Source organism: Eretmochelys imbricata, chromosome 1 (assembly GCF_965152235.1).
Source record: "Eretmochelys imbricata isolate rEreImb1 chromosome 1, rEreImb1.hap1, whole genome shotgun sequence".
Classification (NCBI taxonomy): domain Eukaryota; kingdom Metazoa; phylum Chordata; order Testudines; family Cheloniidae; genus Eretmochelys; species Eretmochelys imbricata.
The window spans coordinates 229,420,223-229,447,640 of NC_135572.1; the positions used below are offsets into that span (position 1 = coordinate 229,420,223).

The 27,418-nt window shown below is 43.2% G+C and overlaps 1 protein-coding gene across 1 annotated transcript in view; it reads right to left on the bottom strand.

Moving 5' to 3' along the window:
* VWF (von Willebrand factor) overlaps positions 1–27,014 on the bottom strand; it is a 230,040-nt gene extending 203,026 nt beyond the window's left edge. Inside the window, exons 1-6 of the mRNA XM_077825238.1 lie at positions 26,829–27,014; positions 24,254–24,308; positions 21,915–22,064; positions 15,787–15,889; positions 15,484–15,692; positions 2,204–2,328 (exon numbers count right to left, since the gene is read on the bottom strand). Coding sequence (XP_077681364.1) covers positions 2,204–2,328; positions 15,484–15,692; positions 15,787–15,889; positions 21,915–22,064; positions 24,254–24,308; positions 26,829–26,861 — 675 coding nt within the window. The 5' untranslated portion in view covers positions 26,862–27,014. The remainder of the gene's footprint in view (positions 1–2,203; positions 2,329–15,483; positions 15,693–15,786; positions 15,890–21,914; positions 22,065–24,253; positions 24,309–26,828) is intronic.
* Between the last annotated feature and the right edge of the window lie 404 nt (positions 27,015–27,418).

The following is a 27,418-nucleotide window of genomic DNA, read 5'->3' on the forward strand; positions in this document are numbered from 1 at the left end:
ATCTTGCCCATATGCTCAGGGTTTAGCTGATCGCCATATTTGGGGTCAGGAAAGAATTTTCCTCCAGGGCAGATTGGAAGAGGCCCTGGAGGTTTTTTGCCTTCCTCTGTAGCATGGGGCATGGGTCACTTGCTGGAGGATTCTCTGCTCCTTGAAGTCTTTAAACCATGATTTGAGGACTTCAGTAAGCTCAGACATAGGTGAGAGGTTTATTGCAGGAGTGGGTGGGTGAGATTCTGTGGCCTGCATTGTGCAGGAGGTTAGACTAGATGATCATAATGGGGTCCATTCTGACCTTAATATCTATGTATCTATGTAAATGCACACCTGTTGAGATGGAAAATTATACAGAGTCTTGACACCCCTGAAGCTGCCAATTCCCACTGTCACAAACGTTTGGTGCCCCTGGGTATTAGTTAAATCAGTGAATAGGAGTTGCTGGATCAAAGGGACACATCACATTAAAAATAATTTTTTTTCAGTACCAGGGCCCTACCCTGCAATGAGATCCCATGCAGGAACATGACTGGTTCCACACAGATGCATCTCATCACAAGATCAGGACCAAACCTCTTTGCCTGCATGCATTACAAATTACACTTCGAACCAGGTCTTCTGAAACATTTTCATAATGCAGACCACATGGTACTACAGAGATTGTCTTATGGACACTTCCCCTCATGGTCATGAGCATACAGCCAACCTTCCCTCCTATTGGTAACGACAGAACATCCCTGTGGCCCTTGCCCATGTAGTAATACCCAAAAAAGCACATCATCATGTCGTTTTAGCTTCTTTTAATGAAGTCTAGCAGCTGGAAAAAAGAGGAGAGTCAGCACCAGTTGACCAGCCAACTTTCCATGTACCACCCACAGCTGCTCTGCAGGCCATTAGACGTTCTTGAACTGCAGTTCATTGAAAACTCTTCCTTCATGGGTCAGCGTTCACGCTGTTTACTTTTTGCATCGCCCACTGCTTAAAAAACCCAAACAGCTAGGCTAGGAATTTGCATGTTTATTTGTAATTAGTTTTAGCCTATTTCACCATCAGGGCATTAGCACAGGGCTGCTGCAATGATTGAGCTGCTAGCAGTACAGGGGGGTGTTTCTTAAAAAGAAACGGCTCCCGTTGGTATTTAAACAAAGCACAGAAATATTTCTGTTGGTTCTGTAAAAGCTTATTCTTACAAAAGTTAAGTTGGTATATATATGGTCCCCCATCATCACCACAGTATCTGAGCGCTTCACTATCTTTAATGGACTTATCCTCATTACCCCTGTGATGTAGGAAAGTGCTATTATCCCTATTTTACAATGGGGAACTGAGCCACAGAGGTTCTGTCTACAAGCAACTAGACACCTGTAGCTGCCCCGTTCCAGCCAGCTCAGGCTCACAGGGCTGGATCTGCGGGGCTGTTTCGTGGCTGTGTAGACTTCCAGGCTCGTGCTGAAGCCCAAGCTCTGGGACTCTCCTACCTCACAGGGTCCTAGAGCCAGGGCTTCAGCCTGAGCCCAGAAGACTACACAGCCATGAAAAAGCCCCATAGCCCAAGCCCTGCGAGCCTCAGTTGTCTAGTTGCTGTATAGACATATCCAGAGGCATTAGGTAACTTGCCCAAGATCACATAGGAAAAACCTGTGGAAGAATACAGAATTGAACATAGCTGTTGCAAATCCCAGGGTAAACCCTTAACCACTGAACTATTCTCCTTCTTAGGCCCGGTCTACACCGCACATTTACTTCAGTATAACTATGTCGCTCCGGGGTATGAAAAATCCACACCCCTGAGTGACATAGCTTTACTGACCTTAAACCCCTCCCCACCCCTGTATAGACAGCACTATGTCAGTAGGAGAGCTTCTCCAGCCAACATAGCTACCACCTCTTGGGGAGGTGGAGTGACTAAGCGTTTGTAGTATAGCCATGCCCTTAGACAAAGGCCCGAGTGAGTGTGTAGCGCCACCTACATAAAGACTGGTGCTGTAGTACTCGGAACATAATACTTCTGAGGCTTGATTCAGGCTGTTAGGGCCAATCATGTGTGGAGCTAAGCACCTGAAACCGCCTTGGAAGTTAATGGGAGATGAAGACACTCCCGACTTTGCAGGAGCATGCTCTGACAAGTAGGGCTCCCAGGAACAAAACCATTACTGGCTTCAATAGGAGCAGGACTGGGCTCACAGCCCATTGGCATGGCACCAACCTTGTCTGCAAATTCAGATGAAATATCGCAGGTGTTGCTTGGAGCAGGCACTCTTTTGCATCGCTTGTCTTCACTGCGCAGTGCCCAGGAGTTAGCAAAATCATAGCCGCTTTCGACCAGGGTCCCTGTGAATCATGAAAAAGGGCAGGAAACAGGTGTTTAGGGGCTTGAGTAACAAAAGACAAGCGCGGACTTTGTGAATTTGAGATGCTCATGAATTATGTTTTAATCAATCTACAATGTTAAAGCATTCCCCTTCCAGAACGTAGCAGTAACAGAATGTTTACAGAAAACTACCCAGAGCAATCAGGACTGAATCCAGATGGAGTCCTTCTACAATCACCTCCCCAACCAATGAACAGACAAGGCAGATGAGTGCTAATGGCTGTGGGAGACAGTTCCCATCATTGCTCAACTCTACAGGAAGAGATTAATTATTTAAACTACATTCTAGATGTTATTTGCTGGTCAGATAAATTCTGCTTGGAGCCAAAGTGCACTGGGGTGTTTTTTCTGTGTGTGTATTTTTTTAAAAATACAAATAGAAATTAGCGATTGAAACAAAATAATTAAGTCACCATCCACCTCCCAACCAACATAGGAGCGTTCTTGACAGCAGCTCAATTTTCCCCCTTTCTGCAGCCATTTTTTTTAACCTTTCATATCCCATAATTCTTTGGGCCATTGCCCTTTGAAGGATTAGTACATTTATTGGACCTCACAGCTGTGTTGTACCATATGCAATCAATTCCACCTATGTAAAAACATTGTTTTGATTCGGTAGAATTTGACACCCACTTTGTATTGGCATGATTGTGCTAGGCTATGGGGATTTAGGCCCTGTGGCTGCTAGCTATTGGGAAGAGGAAGCTAAAACCCCTCTCCTTTGACTCCCTCTTGTTGATGGGGGGCTTATTTCATGCCTTCACCATTCCTTTCTTCTCCATCTTCCAGCCACTTATAAAGGGGAACACCTCTTTCTCTCCATCTATTGCTGCTGTAAAGTGGTTAAATTCACATAGCTTGTCTTGCCAACTCTTGAATACTGTTGTGACTCTTGTGATGTTTGATGTTTTCTTAAAGGTCCAGCTCCTGGAATCATGTGAATATGTGAGACTCTCAGCCTTCTCTTTTTTTTCTTTTCTTTAAGTCAGTTTCTAGCCCTTATGGGTGCAGAAAAAAGCTTGAAAATGTGACCTAAGCATATCCAATGTGATCCCAACAGTTGTTAATTTAATAACCTCATGATTTTTTATGCAATGATGTTTGAGGTCTGATTCATGCATGTTGAACATTTGTTGTTGGCAATACTGTACAAGTCGGGAGGCAGGAGGGATTTTTCAGGAAGTCAATATCCCAGTCTGTCCTGGGCAAATACACACTACTCCAGTGACCAGTGCACTACTCAGGGCTCATCTCCAGCTACCGAGGGATCGACGTGCGGCGATCAATCCACCGGGGGTCGATTTAGCAGGTCTAGTGAAGTCCCACTAAATGGACTGCTGATCGCTCTCCCGTCAACTCCGGTACTCCACCAGAATGAGAAGCATAAGGTAAGTCAATGGGAGAGTTTCTCCCATTGACGCAGCGCGGTGTAGACACTGGGGGTCGACCTAGGCTACATCGACTCCAGTTACATTATTCATGTAGCTGGAGTTGTGTAACTTAGGTCAACTGTGCTCAGTAGTGTAGACCTGCCCTCAGTCACAGTAAGCAACATTCCAAAAGCATGCCAGCTGGGAATGGAGAGTGGTGAAGGCTGAGAGGGAAGATGATTGCTCTCTGTAAGTACATCACATCAGAGGGGGTATACACCAGGGAGGGAGAAAAGCTATTTAAGTTAAAGGAATATGTTGACATACAAACAAATAGATATAAACTGGGTATGAATAAATGAATAAATTCAGGCTGAAAATTAGAAGTTTTCTAGCCATCAGAGGAGTGAGGTGTTGGAACAGCCTCCCAATAAGGGTAGCAAGGGCAAACTAAATTAGTTTTAAGATAGAGCTTGATAAATGTATGGGTGGGGTTGTATGACAGGGTTGTCTGTGAAGATGGGAGACTGGGCTCAGCAGCCATAGGGTCCATTCCAGTCGTCTGTCTTATGTTCCTAAATCTCATGCCTCTGTGGTCAGAAAAGACATTCCCACCTAATAAATTCTCTCTCTCAGCTGTTTGGCTGGTGAGCCTAACCCACATGTTAGGGAGGTAAGTGATCACCATTTTGGGGATGGGAAGAAATTTTTCCCCAGATCAAAATTGCAGGGGCCTTGGGGTTTTTTGACCTTCCTCTGCAGGGTGGCATGCAAGACACTTGCTAGGATCATCTGGGCTCATCCCAACTAATCAATTCCCTGCCATTGCAGGCTCTCAGGCATAGGTGCACATCAGTCCCATGCATTCTCTTCCTGTGGTACACAGAAGTTTAGTCTCCTGAGGGCTTTGGTCTAATCCAGGTTGTTGGGCTCAATACAGGGGTAACTGGATGGGCTTTGGTGGCCTATGATGTGCATGAAGTCACACTGGTGGTCTCTTCTGGCCTTAAATTCTATGACTAATCTCCCTTCCCCACAAGATCCAGTTGTCAACCCAATTTGAGGTCAGATTGTAAATTCTTTGAGGCAGAAACCATCTTTTTGTTCAATGTTTGCACAGGGCCTCACACAATGGGGTCCTGGTCTGAGATTGGGGCTCCTAGGCACTACCACAATACATACATACACATTCACACACAAACAGTGTATTTATTAAAAATGACTTGCCTTTTCTAGTGTTGAAAGGGGCAGGGAAAGGAGTCAATCTTAAAATCACAGTACTATAAATTTTCACATGCACAGACCTCTTGTCTGCAGGTAATATTAGAGCAAAAGCCTTCGCTCTCAGCAACTCATTAAATATTATTCAAATTATCCCAAAGGTCCAGAATATTTTACTTATGATGATTATTAATTACATATTCACAGTAGCACCTAGAGCCCCAGCGGAGATGGAGGTCCCATCTACTAAACACATAGGGTCTGTCTACACTGCAGACAAACACTCATGGCTGGCCCATCCCAGCTGCCTCGGGCTTGTAGGGCTCGGGAAAAGGGGCTGTTTAATTGCAGTGCAGCTGTTTGGGCTCAGGCTGGATCCCTGGCTTTAGGACCCTGCAAGGTGGGAGGGTCCCAGAGCTCGGGCTCCAGCCCAAGCCCGGAAGTCTACACAGCAATAAAACAGCCCCACATCCCCAACCCCACAAACCCAAGTTGGCTGGCATGGGTCAGCTGCAGGTGTCTAATTGCAGTATCAACAGACCCATAATGAGATGCATTCCCTGCCCCTGAAAAGTTTATGCTATAAATAGACAAGGCATAGGAAAGGAATCGGAGGCACCAAGAGCTAAAGCATGAACTTCAGAAAGTCACAGCTGAGATCAGAACCCAGGTCTCCTATCCACACTTCCTTCCAAAGCATTTTAAACAGCGTAACGAGACATGATGAACACATGCAGACCTGGTCTCCAGATGTTAAGAGCAGGAAATGCACGGTCTCGTCATAAACAATATGTAATAACCAGAGACAATAAATAGAAAGGAAATTAATTCAAGCAGAAGCCTTAAGTCCCTCTCACTCAACTGTCATCAGATCTTTTCCTCACCAGGACTAACCCCAACTGGGCACCTTCAAATCTAGAGCTGTACATAACATATTGAGCTCTCCAGCCTGCCCCCTGCCCAACTGGCATAACGGCCACCTGTGGGAGGGTCTGACGTGATAAAACCCAATCCTCCATTTCAAGCCCCTTTTGCCAACCACACGCAGCTTCTCATGTACAGAAGCAGTTATTTTTATCTGGATTGTAGCAGACGCTGTAACGTGCTAGGATACATTATAGTAGCAGCAATAGCCTGTATGATGTACTTTCCAAATACAAACAAAGGCACAGGCCTTGTCCCAAAACTCACAGTCTGAGTAGACAAGCAACATATGATGGACACAGGGGGACAGAAATAAAAACTACAAGGAATATATATTTCTTAAAAAAGCATCAGCTTTCCTCACTGGCCCTTTGTCTCACTACTAATAGTTGACAGTTTTCTTAGGATTCATGATAGAAGTGGGTCTTAAGGAGGAAGCGGAAGGAGGAGTGGAAAGTGACATTACAGAGCAGTGTCCTGACTGGACATGGACAAACTGCTGCATCCACACAGAATCTCAGCAACTTCAAGGAGGCTCCAGGAAAGCGGACGGCTGCTTTCCCTTTGAGTCAAGTGCAGGATTGGGGCCCTGTCCAGGTTAAACAGTTTAAGAATCATTGCTCACTAAATCAGAGATTGAGGGGGATGGGCAAGGGAGAATGATAGAAATGTAGGACTGGAAGAGACCTCAAGAGGTCAGCTAGTCCAGCCCCTGCCTTGAGGCAGGATTAAGTATACCTAATCAACCCTGACAGATGCCTAAATATTTAAAGCAGGCATCTAAACATTTGAATATTGAATTAGGTTGCCTATAGGAAGACAACAATGGAAGAGAGAAAGGAAAAAAAAAGCAAAGGAGTCTGATTCTCCACTGCCTTCTCCAGCGTGTTATTTGTATTTGATGGCACTTTGCACAGAACTGACTACAGTAGGCTCAAGGCAGTGGGCAACCCAGACTGCTTGTCTCTCAGGTGTTTCTCAAATCAAGGCACTGGATGCAATAATGGTATTGAGAGGTGAGCAGCTATCAGATGAGCCCTAACACAGGCTCTCTCTTGTCCTGGCCTAGCTCATCATTAACTCCCAACAGTCAAGTGTATGTTGGTGTCTATCTAAAATATTTGATACTTGGCCATTCCCATTTTCTGTGTTCAAAAATATCTTCTGAAAAAGCGAGGGAGACTTTCAAAAGGCATAAAAGCCAGCTAGTCATCTAACTCCCATTGAGCACCAACAGAGATGTGCATGAAGTCATTCCCTCTTGTAAAGTCCTTGCATGGCCATTTAGGTACATTGGAGAATATAGGTAATGGACGTTTACATGTTTCTGCAGATGCACCTTTTGGAGAGGATTCACCAAACCATCCTCCCCTTTTACACATCAATATCAATGAGCTAGATGATTCTCAGATACTTCACATACCTTATAGGAGTATAAAAATGAATGACAGAATTATCTCTGGTCTGTACAGAATGCTTCACGCTGAGATAAGAACTGAATTCTAAGATTACCATGTTAGCCACCTAAAACTCATTGTCATTCTACTAAACCATATTTGGAGGGGAAGGGAGCAGAGGAGAGGGGGCACTGCTGGTGGTGGGAAATATAAAATTAAGGGGGAACAAGGAAGCCAAGGAAAACCAGGGAACTTCTTAAGCACATAGATAAGACAATTAACTGAACCTTTAGGGATAGCTAGTTTCCTTCTCTGAACCCATCTATACAGCTGTAGAACACTATTATCTGCTTCTTTGTACAGAGTTCCTTTCACTTTTTGGCAGCATATCATTTAATTCATTTTTAAAAGGTATTTGGGTTTAGTGGAATAGTTTTTCATACATTTAGTGAGGTGCTGAAAATCTGATTTCAACCAGTACTGAAGTTTCTTCGGTTCCTGGCACATTCTCTAATACTTAAAGGTTTCTCAAGTCACTCTTCCCTGCTCTAATGCAGTCTCATCACCTTTGGCAGACACTTGGTAGTTTTCTTCCTCTGAATGGCCAAGACACTGGGAGAACAATATTCAGTTAATAGCACATCAAAATCACTCATCCACTGCCCTTTGTATGATAGGGGTGAGATTTTCTAAAGCACTCAGCGTTGGTCTAACTCACCTCACATTGAAGAAAATGGTAAAACTCCCATTGACTTCAATGGGAACAGAGTTAAACCAACACTGAAGTGCCTTAAAAATTCCCACCTTGTGTGTGCAAGTGTTGATAATAAATATAGGAATTGGATGTCCTATTATTATGGTCCCTGTGCTGGAAAATAGGACCCATAGTTTTTTTCAAGGCTACTGACAATGCTGCTTATTAGACATTCCAGAAGACAGATCTCAAGGAGAGGGTCAGATCACACCTGCTTCCTGGCACCACTGAGAATCATTCCAAACATTCTGGGAGCCTTAACAACTTCCACTTGGAACTTGTGCTCTGGCTCCACGAGTCAACTTTAACAGAAGTGTTTTATGACCTTAGAACTCTTGTTAACAATGTTCAGCTTATCAGTCTGTGCATATATTGCTCTGACATTGCTACCCTCATGTTTCTCTCTGCTATGGAAAAAGCATATTGCCATGTTATATGCAAGAAAGGTTTTTCTAATTCTAGTTGCATAACTCTAATTTTTAGAGGGCAGATGCTCAATGCTGTCTGTGTATCAGGCCCCTTTAGAATGTTTGAAGGTGGGGACTCAAGATCAGTAGTCAGTTCTGAAAATTTCAGCAGGTTTCCCTTTCATTTCCCTTGGACCTCGACAGGCAGTAGGTAGTGTGACAAAGTTTCTCCTCTACCTTGGTGGGTCTTGCGCTTATTGACGGATTTGCTCACCTCGGAGATTCACGGCAGTTTGGCCGTTTTCGTGAACCCACAGTCCAGGTCAACCCCTCCTGTGTCTGACCAGGAGTTGGGAGGTTAGGGGGAACCCGGGCCTATCCCCTACTCCGGGTTCTGGCCCAGGGCCCTGTGGAAGGCAGCTGTCTAGAGTGCCTTCTGGAAGAGCTGTGTGACAGCTACAACTCCCTGGGCTACTTTCCCATGGCCTCCTCCCAACACCTTTATCCTCACCATAGGATCTTCCTCCTGGTGTCTGATAATGCTTGTACTCCTCAGTCCTCCAACAATACACATTCTCACTCTCAGCTCCTCACACGCATGCCACAAACTGAAGTGAGGTCCTTTTTAAACTCAGGTGCCCTGATTAGCCAGCCTTAATTGATTCTAGCAGCTTCTTGATTGGCTGCAGGTGTTCTAATCAGCTTGTCTGTCTTAATTGTTTCCAGAAAGTTCCTGATTGTTCTGGAACCTTCCCTGTTGCCTTACCCAGGGGAAAGGGACCTACTCAACCTGGGGCTAATATATCTGCCTTCTATCACTCTCCTGTAGCCATCTGGCCCAACCCTGTCACAGCTGGTATAGAACTGGAAGTCAGGAGGGCTCAGCTCTGTTTCTGGTTCTGCTACAGACTTCCTATATGATCTTGAGTCAGTCACTTAACCTCTCCATGGGTCATCTGTAAAATGACTGGCTGCCTCACAGGGATGTTATTTATGGAGTCTTGCTTCACTGAAGTTTGAAATGAACTTTGAAATCCTTTGGTAGGAGCCATTATACAGATGCAAAGTTGCATTATTATTCATGTACATTTATGCTGCATCTGAACATCTAGGACGCCAATATCGATAACCTCTCAACACTACTTGAAGCATTAGATATCATTCACAGTTGCTGTATCTTTCTAGTTTACCTTACACTTGCCAGGCAATGGCATGCTATAGCCCACACCATAGGAGCTTAAAAGCTGCAGAGTGTTGCCTGCCAATTTTCAGATTCAGAATTGGAGCAGACTCAGAATACCAGGCCCTTGTCCAAAAAGTGGCCACATGTGTTGTTTTATTACTAGTGCATTCATTATCTGGGGAGAGATTCCCAGCTGCGTATCCTATTGCTGTCCTGGACAAAGAATCCGTATCTATGGAAGGGTGCTGGGGTTCATGTAAGATAAATATTTGTGAATAAAGTTATGCTCTTGAAAGTGAGGGGCTAATAGGCCTGGCTTGAATTAAGTAGAGTGAGCTTTTTCACACAGCACTGCAAATGCGCCTTAATCCTGACCAACAGCATCCATCACTAAGTATCACTGCAGGATGGCCCATAGTTCCAGCTCTGGCCTAGGTCTGAGGAGATGCAGGATCAAATTGCCTGTTCTACCCCATACTTTCTGCATGATCTTGTATAAATCATTTCGTTTCCCCAGTGCCTCAGTCTCCCACCTGTAAAGTGGGGACAGTGCTTCCCTATCTCACAATGCGGTCATGAGGATACAAATCCTTAAGTGATTGTGAGGTGTACAGATGCTTTGGCTACCAGGAAGTACCTCAATAGATAGCTAAGCACTGGGAAAGAGGGTTGCAGCTGCACACTAATGACCTGAGCAAAGACTGCCTGTCACTTAAAGCTGCAGCATCTTAGAAAGTGGCCAGGATGAGATTAACATATTACATTTCATTTACAAACCAAGACAGAACTTGAAAACATCTCCATAGCAGGAACTGGCTCACTGTAAGTATCAGTGCACCTCCACTCCTTACTGAATGGAATCAGAACTGTGTACCAGTGCATGATGGACCCTCTACTGCTATCAGCAGTTGGAGTTGCTCCTATAGCTTCAGTAGCAAGGGCCTGTGCCTTTGGAGCAGGAGAAGCACAGTTGTAACCCTGATGTTGCCAGGGTAACAAGCTTTGTGGATGGGGGGGAAGTGGTAGACACGGTACATCTTGACTTTAGTGGGGCTTTTGATACCAACCTGCATGATCTTCTCATAAAAAAGCTAGATGGGAAATACAACCTAGATGGACCTCCTATAAGGTGGATGCATAACTGGTTGGAAAACCATTCCCAGAGAGTAGTTATCAGTGGTTAACAGTCAAGCTGGAAGAGACTATTGAGTGGAGTCCTGTGGGGATCAGTTCTGGGTCTGGTTCTGTTCAATATTTTCATCAATAATTTAGATAACGACATAGACAGTGCACTTATAAAGTTTGTGAACAATACCAAGGTGGGAGGGGTTGCAAGTGCTTTGGAAGATAGGATTATAATTCAAAATGATCTGGACAAACTAGAGAAATGGTCTGAAGTAAATAGGATGAAATTCAATAAGGACAAACACAAAGTACTCCACTTAGGAAGGGACTATCAGTTGCACGTCTACAAAATGGGAAATGACTGCCCAGGTAGGAGTATTGCAGAAAGGGATCTGGGGGTCATAATGGACCACAAGCTAAATATGAGTCAACAGTGTAACAGTGTTGCAAAAAAAGTGAACATCATTCTGGGATGTTAGCAGGAGTGCTGTTAGCAAGACAAAAGAAGTAATTCTCCCACTTTATTCCACGCTGATAAGGCGTTAACTGGAATATTGTGTCCCATTCTGGGCATCACATTTCAGGAAAGATGTAGACAAATTGGAGAAAGTCCAGAGAAGAACAACAAAAATGATTAAAGGTCTAGAAAACATGACCTATGAGGGAAGATTGAAAAAAATTGGGTTTGTTTTGTCTGGAGAAGAGAATACTGAGAGGGGACATGATAACAGTTTTCAAGTACATAATAGGTTGTTACAAGGAGGAGGGAGAAAAATTGTTCTCGTTAACTTCTGACGATAGAAAAAGAAGTAATGGTCTTAAATTGCAGGAAGGGGTGTTTAGGTTAGACATTAGGAAAAAATTCCTAGCTGTCAGGGTAGTTAAGCATTGGAATAAGTTGCCTAGGGAGAGTATGGAATCTCCATCATTGGAGGTTTTTAAGAGCAGGTGAGACAAACAGCTGTCAGGTATGATCTAGATAATACTTAGTCCTGCCTTGAGTGCAGGGGATTGAACTACAACAGTGGCTCTCAACCTTTCCAGACTACTGTACCGCTTTCAGGAGTCTGATTTGTCTTTGTTTCACCTCACTTAAAAATTACTTGCTTACAAAAATCAGACATAAAAATATTAAAGTGTCACAGCACACTGTAACTGAAAAATTGCTGGATTTTTCATCTTTACCATATAATTATAAAATAAATCAACTGGAATATAAATATTGTACTTACATGTCAGTGTGTAGTATATAGAGCAGTACAAACAAGCCAGTGTCTGTATGAAATTTAAATTTGTACTGACTTCACTACTACTTTTGATGTAGCCTGTAATAAAACTAGGCAAATATCTAGATGCATTGATGTACCCTCTGGAAGACCTGTGTGTACCCCGAGGGGTATGCATGCCCCTGGCTGAGAACTACTGGACTAGAAGACCTCTTGAGGTCCCTTCCAGTCCTACATGTCTATAATTCTGTGAAATTCCAAGCAGCCACAGCATGCAGCAGAGTGATATATGGGTTTGCTACACTACTTACTCCTCAAAGTTCATTCCAGAGTGAGAGTCATAGATTTGAAGGTCTCAAGGGACCAGTATGATTATTTTGCCGGACTCTAAGCTTTTGTACAGAACCAAAGGAAGGCGTCACAGTACAGACAAACAAGGGAAATGATAAAACAAACATGAATATACATGGCTTACTAAATTTAAAATTTCCTTTCCCTGCACTCACGCCTTCCCTCCTCATTTGCCATCTCTGGCCTGCTATGCAATGATAAAAGCACACTGAGTCCTCCCATGAGGGGCCAATGGCTGAATAGATGGTGGCATCTGATACTAGAAGACTCATGTTGTCAGAAGTTGATCATGTAAAAGCAAAACCAGTCCTGTTTCTGAGCGAAAGTGGCCAATTTTTTAAAGCACAGATGGTTTTTGTATCTAAAATGGGGGGAGGAATCATTTTCAATATAAAAAAAAAGCCCTTTTGTTAAAATTGTGACATAAGCAACAGTTGGTCAGATGTAAAATGCTACAAACTTCTGTGCTCATAAATTGGGACTTGTGTAGCATTATGACCCTATTCTCCAGTAGCACAAGGCTGTCCTAAAGATGGATCACCAAGTCACAGAAGGATCCTCCTGTACTGAGGGGCACTCCGGTCATCTAAAACCACTATAGCAGCTTCTATGCCATATTGGTCATGGTCATTGGGGGTTAAAAAGGGATCATGACTGAGGGCATCCCTCCAGTGCCCTAGTGATCTCCAGCTGCTATAATGGGCCCCCAGGGTCATCAACAGGCAACAGAAATTAGAGCAGTCTTCAGACTGCTCTAATTTATACTGGGGTCCAGCTCAGTGACTGGACAGGCCAGGACTGACGGGTTGCAAATGACACCTTTGCACACACCTCTCAGCTGTTCTGTGTGCTCTTTGGCTGCGTTATAAGAATTGGCTCTAGTATTAGTTGTCTGTCTTTTTCTCTGGGTCTGACCCTGAGAGCTGCTACTTTCTCTGAAGTCAAAGTTCAGTGTCTTTCAGGACCTGATAGTCTTCTCACACTTTGTGCAATGTCCTTTTCTGTGTTTTTATTATTATTATTTTAGTTCATAAACTCAAGTGATCTTGCTTCAGTTATCAACAAAAATCCAAACCATCATTATTCCTATAGATTACAATCTTTGGGTCCAGTCCAACAGTCAAAACACAGACAAAAGGTTAACAGGAAATAACAGAGACACTGAAGCCGATAAGAATTTTGACTGCAGGACCACAGAAAGAGACCGTTCCGATCTCTGTGTCACTCTCTTACTGAAATCTGAGTTTGGAGGATTCTTACATACTTCTAATGTGACTAAGAGACAGCAAGTAAAATTATGATGGACAGGAGTAGACAGATGGTATTTCTTATTTTAATAGGGTTCATTCTGATGCTTTCTGGATCAGCTTATATGAAAGATCTCTTAGCTCATGTTAAAAGCCAGGTAGAACTGCTAACTTATACCTATATACTGCAAGCTGATCTGCACAGGAGGGCCCTTGTGCTCACACAAAGCAGCTTGCAGAATTAGCACCTCCATGGTCTAACAGGGAAACACCAAGGGAGACACCAACAGTGGTCTATCAAAAAGTACAGGCAATTACTGCCCCCCCGCTTTGTATTCTTCTCTCCTCTTTTTATTTTTAATACATTTTTAAAAGTTTCCCCGTCATTCACTCTACCATGTTGGGTCAGCATTTCTGGAAGCCTTCTTGTTTTCAGCAGGAAGATCCGTTTTCAGGCACACTGTGTCTACAGACCATGGAATGAGTTCAAGCAGCAGTGGTAGAAGGAGATCTTTGACATTTTAGGATTGCTAATTCATGGGTTTTGTCCCGTTACTCTAAAACAAAGTAGATGGCAACACCACTGCCTGTCCTGAAACAGAATCCACTAACCGTGCTATTACTTCTTCTGCCTCTGTTTATTGTCACTAGAACAGGGCCTAAATCAAACTCCAGATTGTAACACCCCCAAACTTTAGGGTGTTGGAGGCCCAGATTGGAATTTTGTGAGCTGGGTTTTTCAGTCACTGTTTCCATTGAATAAGACAGGGTCAGACATTTTAGCACACACTATTCTATACCCGCTTAGGGTTTTCATTCACTGAAACTGTGCCCCTGTTTCCAGGCCATCCTGATAGTATCTTTACTAGAAAAGTACCAAGTTCTTCTCTGTTATTTGGTTCAGCTCTCTCTCCATTTTATAAAGCACTTAGTTCAATGGAAATACCTTCTTCCTCCATAGAGTGAATGGCTTGGAGTGAAGATGAAAAAGGCCCTCTGAAGCAAGAGAAATCAAGGACTGCCTTTTAAAGTCAAACCAAGTCCATCCTTACACTTGTGGGCTTAGCTAGAAGAGGCTAATTTGTATAAACATACAGGATGGAGAGGAGCCAAAGCAGTGTCATTTCTGCTTGCTGAACACACAGATGTACTTCCCCATAACCTCTGTATCACAAATGGGCCTCTGCAGATTGAGGAAGATGTCTTGGGCAGGGAGGATGTGTCACTGAGAGGCAGCTGCTCTATGTAGCATTATTCCCTGTCAAGATGCCAGAGAGACACTGAAAGCATTAATCCCAGGGGTTCCCACTCCACACTTACAAACCTTTATGTATGAGATAGAAGACTAGGCCTTGGTGTGGAGAAGGAGCCTCAGGCAACATGTCTCCTGAGGGAAGCATGCTGCCTAGGTTAGAGGGACCCAAAGGATCACTGAAGGGCCATTCTTTTATGCAGGTGTCCCATCAAGACACACATTCTGTCACTTCTACGGTTATTTAAACCCCATTCCTATCCCCAAGTGACCTCATATGTGGAAAACACAGAGTTGGCTGTAGCAGTGTTTCCCCCTGTAAATCCACCCTTTCCGCTAGTTTTTCCATGGAAGTCCATGATAGACTTTAGTTCCATCATTACCACTTCTAGAGTAAAAGTTTGTGAAAACAGTATCCCTAGAGCCCTCTGTTTACTCAGGGATAAAACATGAAGCTAATTCATTTTTAGGGAAGAGGAAGATTGAAGGATTTAGTCACATAACTTACTGGCACATCAGAATGCAATACTGTGACAAATTTTGTGAAGAAAGCTCATTGTTAAATCACTGAGATTCAGGTGTTGTTGTGAAATCAGCCCTCAAGAAAAATGCTACTGGAGTGTACGTCAAAATCTAAGGTAAATATTTTGAGCCTTACCTTCCTGCGTTGTGAAGTCATCTTCGGCAAACTTATTAAAGTTGCCACAAAGGCCACAGGTTTTATTATAGTGCTTTTCTCTAAAAAGTATTTGAATATTTGCACTGATGTCAATCTTCACCACAAAGCCATGCTCATCACTGGATAACTTATAATAGCCTGTCTCGGTCTCTACAAATATCCCATGGGAGGCAAACGGCATGGAAACCCTGTTAAGAAAAATAAAGATTGCTCAGGATGTAAGGCACAAAATAACATGGATGCTTCACTTTCTACCTGACATCATTCACTGTTGCACTGTACCTTTTGTCCCCCTGAGTCACAGTTCCATCTAAAGCCAAGTGAATGTCAAAATATTCTCCCAGATACACAGAGAAGCTGTTTCTTCTTCCATTCTGGTAGTCACCTGAAAAGATACAAGAGATTATTCTTTCTTTTAATGAAATGGAGCTTCTTCTGCTTGATTGCTGTTCTTTTCAAATGCACTCAGACTTAGAGACAATTGCTTTTATTTATACAAATGTAGGCCCCAATCTGCAAAGACCATTATTATTATTGTTCATTATTTGTAGCACAGTAGTGCTGGGATGCCCTATCTGAGATCAGGGTTCCATTGTGCCAGGCACAATATAAACACAGGGCCAGAAACAGTCCCAAACCCAAGCTCAAAATGGCTAAATAAGAGTTCCCAATCTCCCCCCACAAGCTCTCTACCACATTTCTCAAGCCCTGTGGTCAACACCACCAGCCTGCCTGTCACTCAGCACCATAGCCTCTGTGCCATCTTCAACTCGGACCTCTCTCTAGATCCTCACATCCAGACTATGTCTAAATCGCGCAGATTCTCTCTGTATAACATCTCTAAAATACAGCCTTTCCTATCCATCACACAGCTTAAACTTTCATCCAAGTTCTCATCATTTTGTGTCTTGGTGACTGCTACGTCCTGTCCTTGGGCCTTGAGAAATGCAATCTTGCCCCACACATACCCATTCAGAATGCTGCTGCAACGATCATTTTCCTAGATCAGTGGTTTGCAACCTGTGGTCCGTGGGGGTCTGCCCCACCATTTGAAATTTTTTAGGCATCAGCACATGGAGAAAGGTTGAAAACCAAAGTCCTGGGCCGTCACTTTGACCACAGTCAACCCACTCCTTGAATCCCTCCACTGGCTTCCCCATCTCTTTTTATCAAGCATAAAGCTACATGTCTTCACTTTCTAGACACTGAAGAAAGTTCCACACCCTACCTCTCATTCACTGTCAAGCTGTTGATGTTCGTCTCCAGTTGGCCCATGATTCCAGGGTCCATCGCCCACTTGTTACATTCTCAAACACACATCTTTGTGCTTTCTCCCATGCTGCCTCTCATGCTTGGAGAGCATTCTCTAGAAACATCTGCCAAGCTAACTCCTCAACCACCTTCAAATCCCTCCTGAAAATTCTCCTTTGCCATGATGCCAACTATAAACTTGACATCTGCTAGGTTGCTGGTGTTCTGTGATCATTGTCTATCATACTGACCAACACTATCTCACTGTTTCCTTATGGTCCCACATCTGTCTGTATCCATCTGTTGTCTCTTTTCCTATACTTAGATTAAAAACTCATTGTGGCAGGGGCCATCTTGTTATTCTGTGTTTGTACAGCGCCTAGCACAATGGGGTTCTGGTCCCTGGCTGGAGATCCTAAGTGCTACAGTAATACAAACATTAAAGAATTTACACTTCCTGAAGATGAGACAAAGCATTACTCAGCAGGTGAATAAGGGTACATCTGCACTGCAAAAAAAAAGCAAATGCAGTAGTGAGTCTCAGAGCCCAGGTTAACCAACTCAGGCTTGCACTACAGGGCTAAAAATAGCTCTGTAGATGTTCAGGCTAAGGCTGGAGCCTGGGCTTTGAGATCTGGTCAGGGGGCAGGGAAGGTTTCAAAACCGGGCTATGCTGCTACTTTTAGCCCTGGAGCACAAGCCTGAGTCAACTGACACGGCCTTTAAGACTCGCTGCCATGGGGGGGGAGGGGAGGGTTGGGGTTTTTTTTTGTTTTTTTTTTTTCATTTTTTTGCAATGTAGACGTACCCTTAGGACCCTGTGAGGTGGGAGGGTCTCAGAGCCTGGGCTCCAGCCCGAGCCCGGAAGTCTACACTGCAATGAAACAGCCCCACAGGGGCCAGCCACAGGGTTTTAATTGCAGTGTAGTAGACATACCCTAAGACTACTCTCGGTGTGTAAAGTTAAACACATGTGCAAATTTGTACAGGATTGAGGCTGTACTGACAAGTGCAGCCTGAAAACTGCACGTGCGGCTAATTGAATTTTTAACTAATTTTGCTTCAACTCTTCATATCTTTTTTGTGGTCACTTTCTGCAATTGACGACACAGACACGAATATTCATGGGAAAAGTTAATTTAAAGTGAATAATGCAGAATATTTGCAGAAAAGAAATTCTGAATTTCTAGTCATGACTACTAGGAGCAGACACTAATTTTGAAGGGTTGTTCAGCAATTATTGAACAGAACCTTACCATGTGACCTATGTGCCCAATCAAAACAAGTATCATTTCAAAGGCACACAACATACTGTTTGCAAACAAGCAATGTGACAGGAATTAAAAGTTATTTGGGTAATAATTTCAATACATTTAAAAGTTTGATAAAATCACAATCTATTGACAGAAAATTCACCAACAGACAGGAGAGGAAAAATTCACTGAATAAATTATTTGTCATGAACTCTTTGTCCAGCTTTAGCAATGAGTAACCACAGCATATACTCAATATGCATCTGTTTCAACCCTGATGATTCCACACAACAGTCCTGGACACTGATCAACTACACAGCTATATAGGATCAAAGGAATTACTACACAGCGTTGGTCCCATGGTCTATCTACTGCAGTATCCTGGATCTGACAGAGGTTAGCACCAGATGCCACAAAGGGAGGTTCAAGAACCCCACAATAGGTAGATGCGAGATAATCTGGCCCTCATGAAGATCTCCTCCTAATCCCTAATAGTTAGATTGGTTTAAACCCTGAAGCATGAGGTATTTAATGCCTACCAAAACTTTGTTTGCTTTAACTATTGTAACTCTTGATATTCTTTTTATCCACATGAACATCCATTCCTTCTTTGAATCTTAATGAGTTCTTGGCTTCAATGTAATACTGCATAAGTGAGTTCCATAGTCTAATTACATGTTGAGTGAAAATGTGTTTCCCTTCATCAGTTTTTAATTTCCCATCTTTTCAGTTCACTGAATGTGCCCTTGTTCTTGTGTTATGAGACAGGGAGAAACAGCTCCGGCTTACCTTCTCTAGACCATTCACTATTTTATATGCTTTCATCCTGTTCCCTCTTATTCACCTCCATCCTAAAGTAACAATTCCAGTCTTTTCAATCTCTCTTCATATGAGAGTTACAGCCTCCAAATACACCTTGTATGCCTAGAAAGCTCTGTTGAAAGGAAACTCCAGTGGAGCTTTGTTGATTTTTCATAGGAATGGTTTCATTTTCAAATTTCCCCATTCTCTGCTTCCATTTCCTGATTGTAGGCAAGGACTGGGGTCACTGATGATAAAGATTGGTGTAGAACATTCAGTAATTGATTGGCCTGATTGTGGCTAGCTTTGCACAGGAGCAGAAAGAGCAAGTGGGGGAAGACAGAACAAGAATAGATTGACAGAGCCAGAAGGGTACCCAGAAGTCACCTACTACAGGACAGGCCCCACAAAGAAAGTAACAGAACGCCACTAGCCGTCACCGACAGCCCCCAACTAAAACCTCTCCAGCGCATCATCAAGGATCTACAACCTATCCCGAAGGACGATCCCTTACTCTCACAGACCTTGGGAGACAGGCCAGTCCTTGCTTACAGACAGCCCCCCAACCTGAAGGAAATACTCACCAGCAACTACACACCACACAACAAAAACAACAACCCAGGAACCAAGCCCCGCAACAAACCCCGGTGCCAACTCTGTCCACATATCTATTCAAGGTACACCATCATAGGACCCAACCACATCAGCCACAGCATCAAGGGCTCTGTCATAAATATAAAGGGAAGGGTAAACACCTTTAAAATCCCTCCTGGCCAGAGGAAAAACCCTTTCACCTGTAAAGGGTTAAGAAGCTAGGATAACCTCGCTGGCACCTGACCAAAATGACCAATGATGAGACAAGATATTTTCAATGCTGGAGGTGGGGGGGGGGGGAACAAAGGGTCTGGGTCTGTCTGTGTGATGCTTTTGCCAGCAACAGAACAGGAATGGAGTCTTAGAACTTAGTAATGATAGGTTTCAGAGCAGCAGCCGCGTTAGTCTGTATTCGCAAAAAGAAAAGGAGGACTAGTGGCACCTTAGAGACTAACCAATTTATCTGAGCATAATAAATTGGTTAGCCTGTAAGGTGCCACTAGTACTCCTTTTCTTTTTAGAACTTAGTAAGTAATCTAGCTAGATATGCATTAGATTCTGTTTTGTTTAAATGGCTGAGAAAATAAGCTGTGTTGAATGGAATGGATATTCCTGTTTTTATGTCTTTTTGTAACTTAAGGTTTTGCCTAGAGGGATTCTCTATGTTTTGAATTTGATTACCCTGTAAGGTATTTACCATCCTGATTTTACAGAGGTGATTCTTTTACTTTTTCTTCTATTAAAATTCTTCTTTTAAGAACCTGATTGCTTTTTTCATTGTTCTTAAGATCCAAGGGTTTGGGTCTATGTTCACCTATGCAAATTGGTGAGGATTTTTATCAAGCCTTCCCCAGGAAAGGGGGTGTAGGATTTGGGGAGGATTTTGAGGGGAAAGGCATTTCCAAGCAGGCAGGCTCTTTCCCGGTTATATATCTGTTAGACACTTGGTGGTGGCAGCAATAAAGTCCAAGGGCAAAAGGTAAAATAGTTTGTACCTTGGGGAAGTTTTAACCTAAGCTGGTAAAAATAAGTTTAGGGGGTTTTTCATGCAGGTCCCCACATCTGTACCCTAGAGTTCAGAGTGGAGGAGGAACCTTGAGAGGCTCGTTCTCCTGCACATCTACCAACGTGATATATGCCATCATGTGCCAGCAATGCCCCTCTGCCATGGCCAAACTGGACAGTCTCTACACAAAAGAATAAATGGACACAAATCAGAAATCAAGAATTGTAACATTCAAAAACCAGTAGGAGAGCACTTCAATCTCCCTGGACACTCAACAACAGAATTAAAAGTCGCCATTCTTCCAAAAAAAAAAAAAAAAAACAACAACCTTCAAAAAGAGACCAAAAAGAAACTGCACGACTGAAATTAATTTGCAAACTTGACACCATCAAATTAGGCCTGAATAAAGACTGGGAGTGGCTGGGTCACTACAAAAAATAATTTTCCCTCTGTTGATACTCACACCTTCTTGTCAACTGCTGGGAATGGGCCACATCCACCCTAACTGAATTGGCCTCGTTAGCTCTGACCCCTCCACTCGGTAAGGCAACTCCCATCTTTTCATGTGCTGTATATTTATACCTGCTTACTGTATTTTCCATTCCATGCATCTGATGAAGTGGGTTATAGCCCATGAAAGCTTATGCCCAAATAAATTGGTTAGTCTCTCAGGTGCCTCGTTGTTTTTACTGATACAGACTAACACAGCTACCCCTCTGAAACCTGAACCAAAGGGGTAATTTATAGCTCAAATAGACAAACCCGCACTAGCTCCAATCAAGCTGGTGTGCTAAAAATGGCGTGTAGCTCTGACAGTGAGGGACTAGACAACCCAAATAGACACCTATGGTTTCCGATGGGATCATACACAGGACAGCTAGCCCATCCTGCCATGGCTACACTTCTGTTTTAAGCACACTAGCTCAATCCGAGCTAACGCTAATGTCTAATGTTTCCTCCAGCTGGAAATTACACCTCCAGCTCAAGGGAAGACAAACCGAAGCTCTGAAGGGGCAAATGCTGACCTTAAACATACCTGAGTACCCCGGTGGGCTTCGGTGCTGAGTTGATAGATTTTCAAAGGATTCAGCACACATTCTTTATGAGCTTTTATGGGAGTCATGTGGCTAAATCCCCTAGTCAGCTTTGAAAATCTCCACCATCCTGGCAACATTTAAAAGACAACCCGCTTTTCCTCTTTACGCAAGGGTTAATGAGGAAATTCTGGCTCCCCAGTAGCTTATCAGTGCAAGAACCCAGGTGTCAAAGGACCTCAGAAGCCAGTTTGGAGGAACCAAGACCTCTATATAGATAGGCCTGGCCTCTATGCAGATAGGCCTGGCCATCAAGACTCATTGGTTTAGCTGTCCCTCCTCTCTGGCAGAAGGCAGCATTGGGAACTCTGCTAATGTTCTTCCCCCATGTGAAAGTATCCAAGGTAGGTGGATACTGAAGCCCTAAAATGTTCCATATTTACTGATCTCTGATATCCCACTCAAACTCACCTATGAGCATGAAGGAACGTTTGTGACAGTCCCCAGCCAGGAGGTAACTGCAATCTCCAGCAAAGTCATAGAAAGACTCATCAAATGTTTTGATGTGATCATCTCCAAAAAGGCTGCAGCGGGAAAGAGATGGCTCCTCTGTTTGTCCATCTGCAAGCAAAAAGCTTGATGATCCTGGATATCAAAGCACAATTTAATACGTAAAATCAAGCAAACGTTTTTACCACCTGGGAGCTGCATGTCTATGGGACAAATTCTCAGCTGGTGCAAGTCAGCGAAGTTCCACTGAGTTGCATGCATTCTTAATATTCATTGTGCTGGTTGTTCAGCTTGTGTCAATCAGTGAAGCTCCTTCAGCTACAGTGGAACGATGCCATTTTATACCAGCAGAGTATAAGGCCCACTCCAAGATCAGTTTACACCATGCTGAACATCTGGCCTGTATTTTGACAGAAATTGTCTGAGCATATTATTCAACAGGGTGCATGGACATTTTTCTCAATTAAATTCTAGGGTTTGACTAATAACCAGTGATATGCAGCTGTAATAAATCCTGGGTTTTTTGTGTGTGGTTTTTTTTTTTTACTGGAACCTGAATAGAATGAAAATAATCAAAGACTAACCAAAAGCATAAATGCGGGGAATGTCCCAATTACAAATATTTTGGGCCCAATCTCTGTCCTCAGTTACATTCCATGTGACTCAATTGAACCAAATTGTGTAGATAAGCACAGAGCTGGCTAAGTTATGCAAATGTTTTTCCTTCAAAATATCTGTTACAATTTAAATATGAATTTACTTTGGCTGTATGGATGCCCCTTTTGTAATTGCTTTCCTGAAACATTTCACTGGGTAGCACCTATTAGGCTAGGTCAAAATTCTCTAACTTTGATGCTTAAAGTTAATCACATAACTCCACATTTAGGCAATTAAATCAGGCCCCTGTCCTAGGGTTGCCAGGCATCCGGTTTTCAACCAGAACACTCGGTCAAAAAGGGACCCTGGCAGCTCCCGGCCACTAAAAGTCCGGTTCGCCACAGCGGGGCAGGCTGGCTCCATGCCCAGCTCTTGGGAAGCAGCTGGCATGTCCCTCCAGTTCCTAGGCCAAGGAGCAACCGGGGGGGAGAGGGGGGGCCTCCGCCTAGAAGCCGGAATGACATGCCGCCACTTCCTGGGAGCATTGTGGACTTCCTCTGTCCCTGGAAAATGCCGGGGCTGCCTGAGGTCAGCGCTGCCTGGAGCCCACATCCCTGCCCCAGCCCAGAGCTCCCTCCCACACTCCGAACTCCTCAGCCCCACCTCCCAGCCCGGAGCCCTCTCCCGCACCCCAACCCTCTGCCACATCCCAGAGCCCCCTCTCATCCTCTGAAACCCTTGGCCCCAGCCCAGAGCCCCTTCTTGCACCCCAAACCCCTCATTCCCAGCTCCACCCCAGAGCCCGCACTCCCAGCCGGAGCCCTCAGCCCCTCCCGCACCCCAACCCCCTGCCCCAGCCCTGTGAAAATGAGCAACTGAGCGAGGGTGGGGGAGAGTAAGTGATGGAGGGAGAGGGGATGGAGTGAGTGGAGGTGGGGCCTCAGAAGGGGCGGGGCAGGGTGGGGCTTTGGGGCAGGGTTGGGGCAAGGGTGTTCGTTTTTCTGAAATTAGAAAGTTGGCAACCCTCGCCTGCAAGTTACTACATGGGAGGACCCTCCACACACACACACACACACACACACACACACACAGATTTCAATGGCTCTGCATGGATTCAAGGGTGCACCTTTGCATTGTAACTTACAGAATGCAGGCTTCAGTGGCTTGATTTTAAGGAGGTGCTAAACAACTTAAATGCCTGTTGAAGTTACCCAAGTTTGAAAATGTTGTCTCTAGTTTTCAGACAGAGCATAACCCTGACATGACAATCTACAGAAATTAGGTAACCATGAGATTCTCGTATCTAACACGTTAAGTTAATTGATATCTAGATTGGAACTGCTTTTTCAGCTTATTTCTACTGGGCCAGTACTACTTCAGGCCCTGATCTGGCAATGAGCTCCATGCAGGTAAATCTCGATGGCTGCACAGAGCCCCATTAAAGTCAGTGTGGCACCATACATAGTCAAGGGTCTGTCCATTTCAGTCCACTGAGTTCAATGGGAGTCGTTCTGACGATTTTGTCCACACCACACTTAGTGCAGAATACAGGCAATAGGGAACAGTCCTCTATCTGTCTTTGACACTGATGGCATTGTTGCCTGAGTAAGGTTTGCAGGATTATATAAGGAATAAAGAAAGTATTGTAAAAAGGAATACAAAATTCCATTTTCTTAGGTATTAGAAACATTGTGTATTCCTACCTGTTGTTACAATGGGCAGAGATAACTGCATTAGCAGGACTGTGAAACAGATCATCTGTTAAAATAAAAAATGTTAGAACATTTATTGTCAATATTTAACACACTGAGAATTGGGGGCTAGTTTTCCAGGCTCGTTTTAATTCTCATCAAGTGTCTGTTTGCTCCCTGAATTTCTTTGTATTAGTTTGAGGTTCTACTTCATGCTGTAAAACAAAATTGAAATGGTCTTTCATGATAATCCAAAAAGATCACCCTACAAATCCATACTTTAAAACACACACAAAGGATGTACTCTAGAAATAATGCATTTTCTGTTCTCAGCAGGTAACATGGGCTATCTGCATAGGAGATATGAGATGTTTGTGTTATTCTAATTTACCTGATGCCTGCCTTGGGCTCCATACACCTCACCCACAATTGTTACAAAAATATTACAAATTAAACAACTTCAATACAAAGTTTCAATTATCTAACTATTGGGCAGCCCAGCAAAAGTGAAATTAATCCACTGAACTGTAAGACCCAGCTAGGCCGTGTTATGATCTACAGCCACTACCTAAGGACTTACATCTTTCCCTAGTGCCTCAGGGGGAGAATTGCAGTGTTGTTGTAGCTGTGTAGGTCCCAGGATATTAGAAAGACAAGGTGGGTTAGGTTATATCTTTCATTGTACCATAAATTATATTACCTCAGGGGGAGAATGTTATATATAAAGATCCTGCTCTAGCAAACTGATCCATGTAGGCAAACACTTCCAACCCGTGCACAGCCCCCTGAGTATAATTGTGCTCCATTACACACACACAGGTGTCTGCCCACTGAGATAAGCATGCACAGGGCAGAGACTTGAGGTGAAATCCTGGCTCCACCAAAGTCAGTGGGAGTTTTCCCATTTGCTTTGTGTTGCACCCTTTGTCTCCTCTACGTCTGTAAACTAACTTACTGTACTGCCAGTGTTATAAAGATGATAAAAATATATGAAGTGCAATAATAAGAGCTCAGAAAACGTTCTGCGACATTAGGTTACCAGGTGACAGATGAGAGCAGTGTGAAATTCTACATAGATAGGTTAGATTAGTTATAGGATTCAGCTGAATGCACTCAATTTTCAAACAAGCCCACTTTGGGCCTCAGATTACAACTGACTCTAAATTACCTGTTGCAAAATCATTCTGACAAAAAATGCCATTTTCCAAAATATTAAGTTTTCTGTGGGAAAATTTCAACTCTGTTAAAAAAAAATCCAATTTTCTGTCAGGAAAATTTAAACAGTAGCTCCCCCCAACTGCCTGGCTTGAAGGCTCTTGTCAATATCATGTTCGGCCTGTGTGAGAAAGTGAAACTGACAAGAGTCTTTCAGGGTGGCAGCCATCAAGCTGAAAAAAATCCATTTTGGGGAGAATCACAATGGAATTTTTGGTAATCCTTTCCTGCAATAACAATTTGCACTATTGACGTTTTCTCCCAATTCAGTATAGAAAAAATAATTCAAAGCCACAAATTTTTTCTTGGGAAGGGATTTCCATTTTCTGGCCAGCGCTACCTTAGATACATTCATATCCAATATATTGGCTCCACTAGACCTTACTTATTTCTTTTACAGAAATTTGGGTAAGAAAAGCCCTTGATAATGGAGCTTGCCCCAGGACCAAATTCTGCTCTGTTTACATAGGCACAACTTCCACTGACTTCAATTACATTGGTCTAACTCCCATTGAAGTCAATGATAGTCAACCTGTATAATTGAGTGCAGAACTTGCCTTACTATATTTGCAAAAAAAAAAAAAAAGGGAAAGAAGGATCTGTTGAAAAATGTAGTGTGTATGATCTGGCTGGTGCCTATAAAGATACAGGCACTGTAAGATACCACAATGATGGACACAGTATAAGAACTGAAACAGAAGAGACTAAAAAAAGGGAACAATTGGAATTAATTAGATTAAACACATATTGATATACTTTTAATCAGCACGTTTGTGGATTATATTACTACTCTGATTAAATCTACTACTGAATTTCTTTATTATCACTTTCATTTTCAGCACCAGCAAGAAAGACCAAAGTCATGTAAAAAACAAAAAACAGATGTGAAATGATGTTTAAACAAAAAATAATAATAAACTCTGTCTTAAAAAAAAATAACCCAAACCTGTCTGCTCTAAACTCCACCTTAACTCCCGTAGGAAAGTACCATTAACAAAGAAATACATACCAGTTATATCAGCCTAATGACCCATCTTGTGCAATTTTATAATCTGTTTCATAAGAAATAAATATACCTTTTTCTGTGCACAGTTCAATTGCATATGAAAAAAATCAGCTTCTCGGATGGTCAGCTTTAGCCTAAGACCCCATGGTTCCTGTCTCCTTCAGACGGCTGGACTGGAATGGACTGGGGCTGAAATTTTTTGTTTTCATATAAGCCAGGAACTTTTGTTAATTTAAGAGGAAAGGTAATGGGTGACCTTTGCATCCGTCTGATTCTCAACACAATAGTGCTAAACTGCTATCATGTAAATCAGTTGCCTTAATTGCCAAAAAGAAACAATGAGAGGAAATTGTATTAAATACTTACATGACAGATAAGTCTTTGAAATGGGTTTTTCATCAGTGAGTGTGAAACCTCACTGGTCGAGCAAATAAGGTAACATAACTACTTGAAAGAGTACTGATGTGATGGGTTTGGTCACAGAGACCCCCTTGGGACTGTCACCTGACGTGCTGGAATTACTTCTGAGCCCGTTTTTCCTGCCAGCTTGGGATTCCAGAACTCTGCCTTGTTGAGCCAGACATGCTACTCTGCTGCAACACAGACCCAGGGTTTGTACCACGCCCCCAAAGCTGCAGACAGGAAACCTGCTAAGCAGTTTTGGTTACAATCTCCAGCACCCAGACACCCAGCTCCCAATGGGATCCAAACCCCAAATAAATCTGTTTTACTCTGTATAAAACTTATACAGGGTAAACTCATAAATTGTCCACCCTCTATAACACTGAAGGAGAAATATGAACAGCTGTTTGCTCCCCCAGGTATTAATCACTTACTCTGGATTTAATAATAAACAAAAGTGATTTTATTAAGTATAAAAAGTAGGATTTAAGTGGTTTCAAGAAATAACAGACAGAACAAAGTAAGTTTCCAAGCAAAATGAAACAAAACATGCA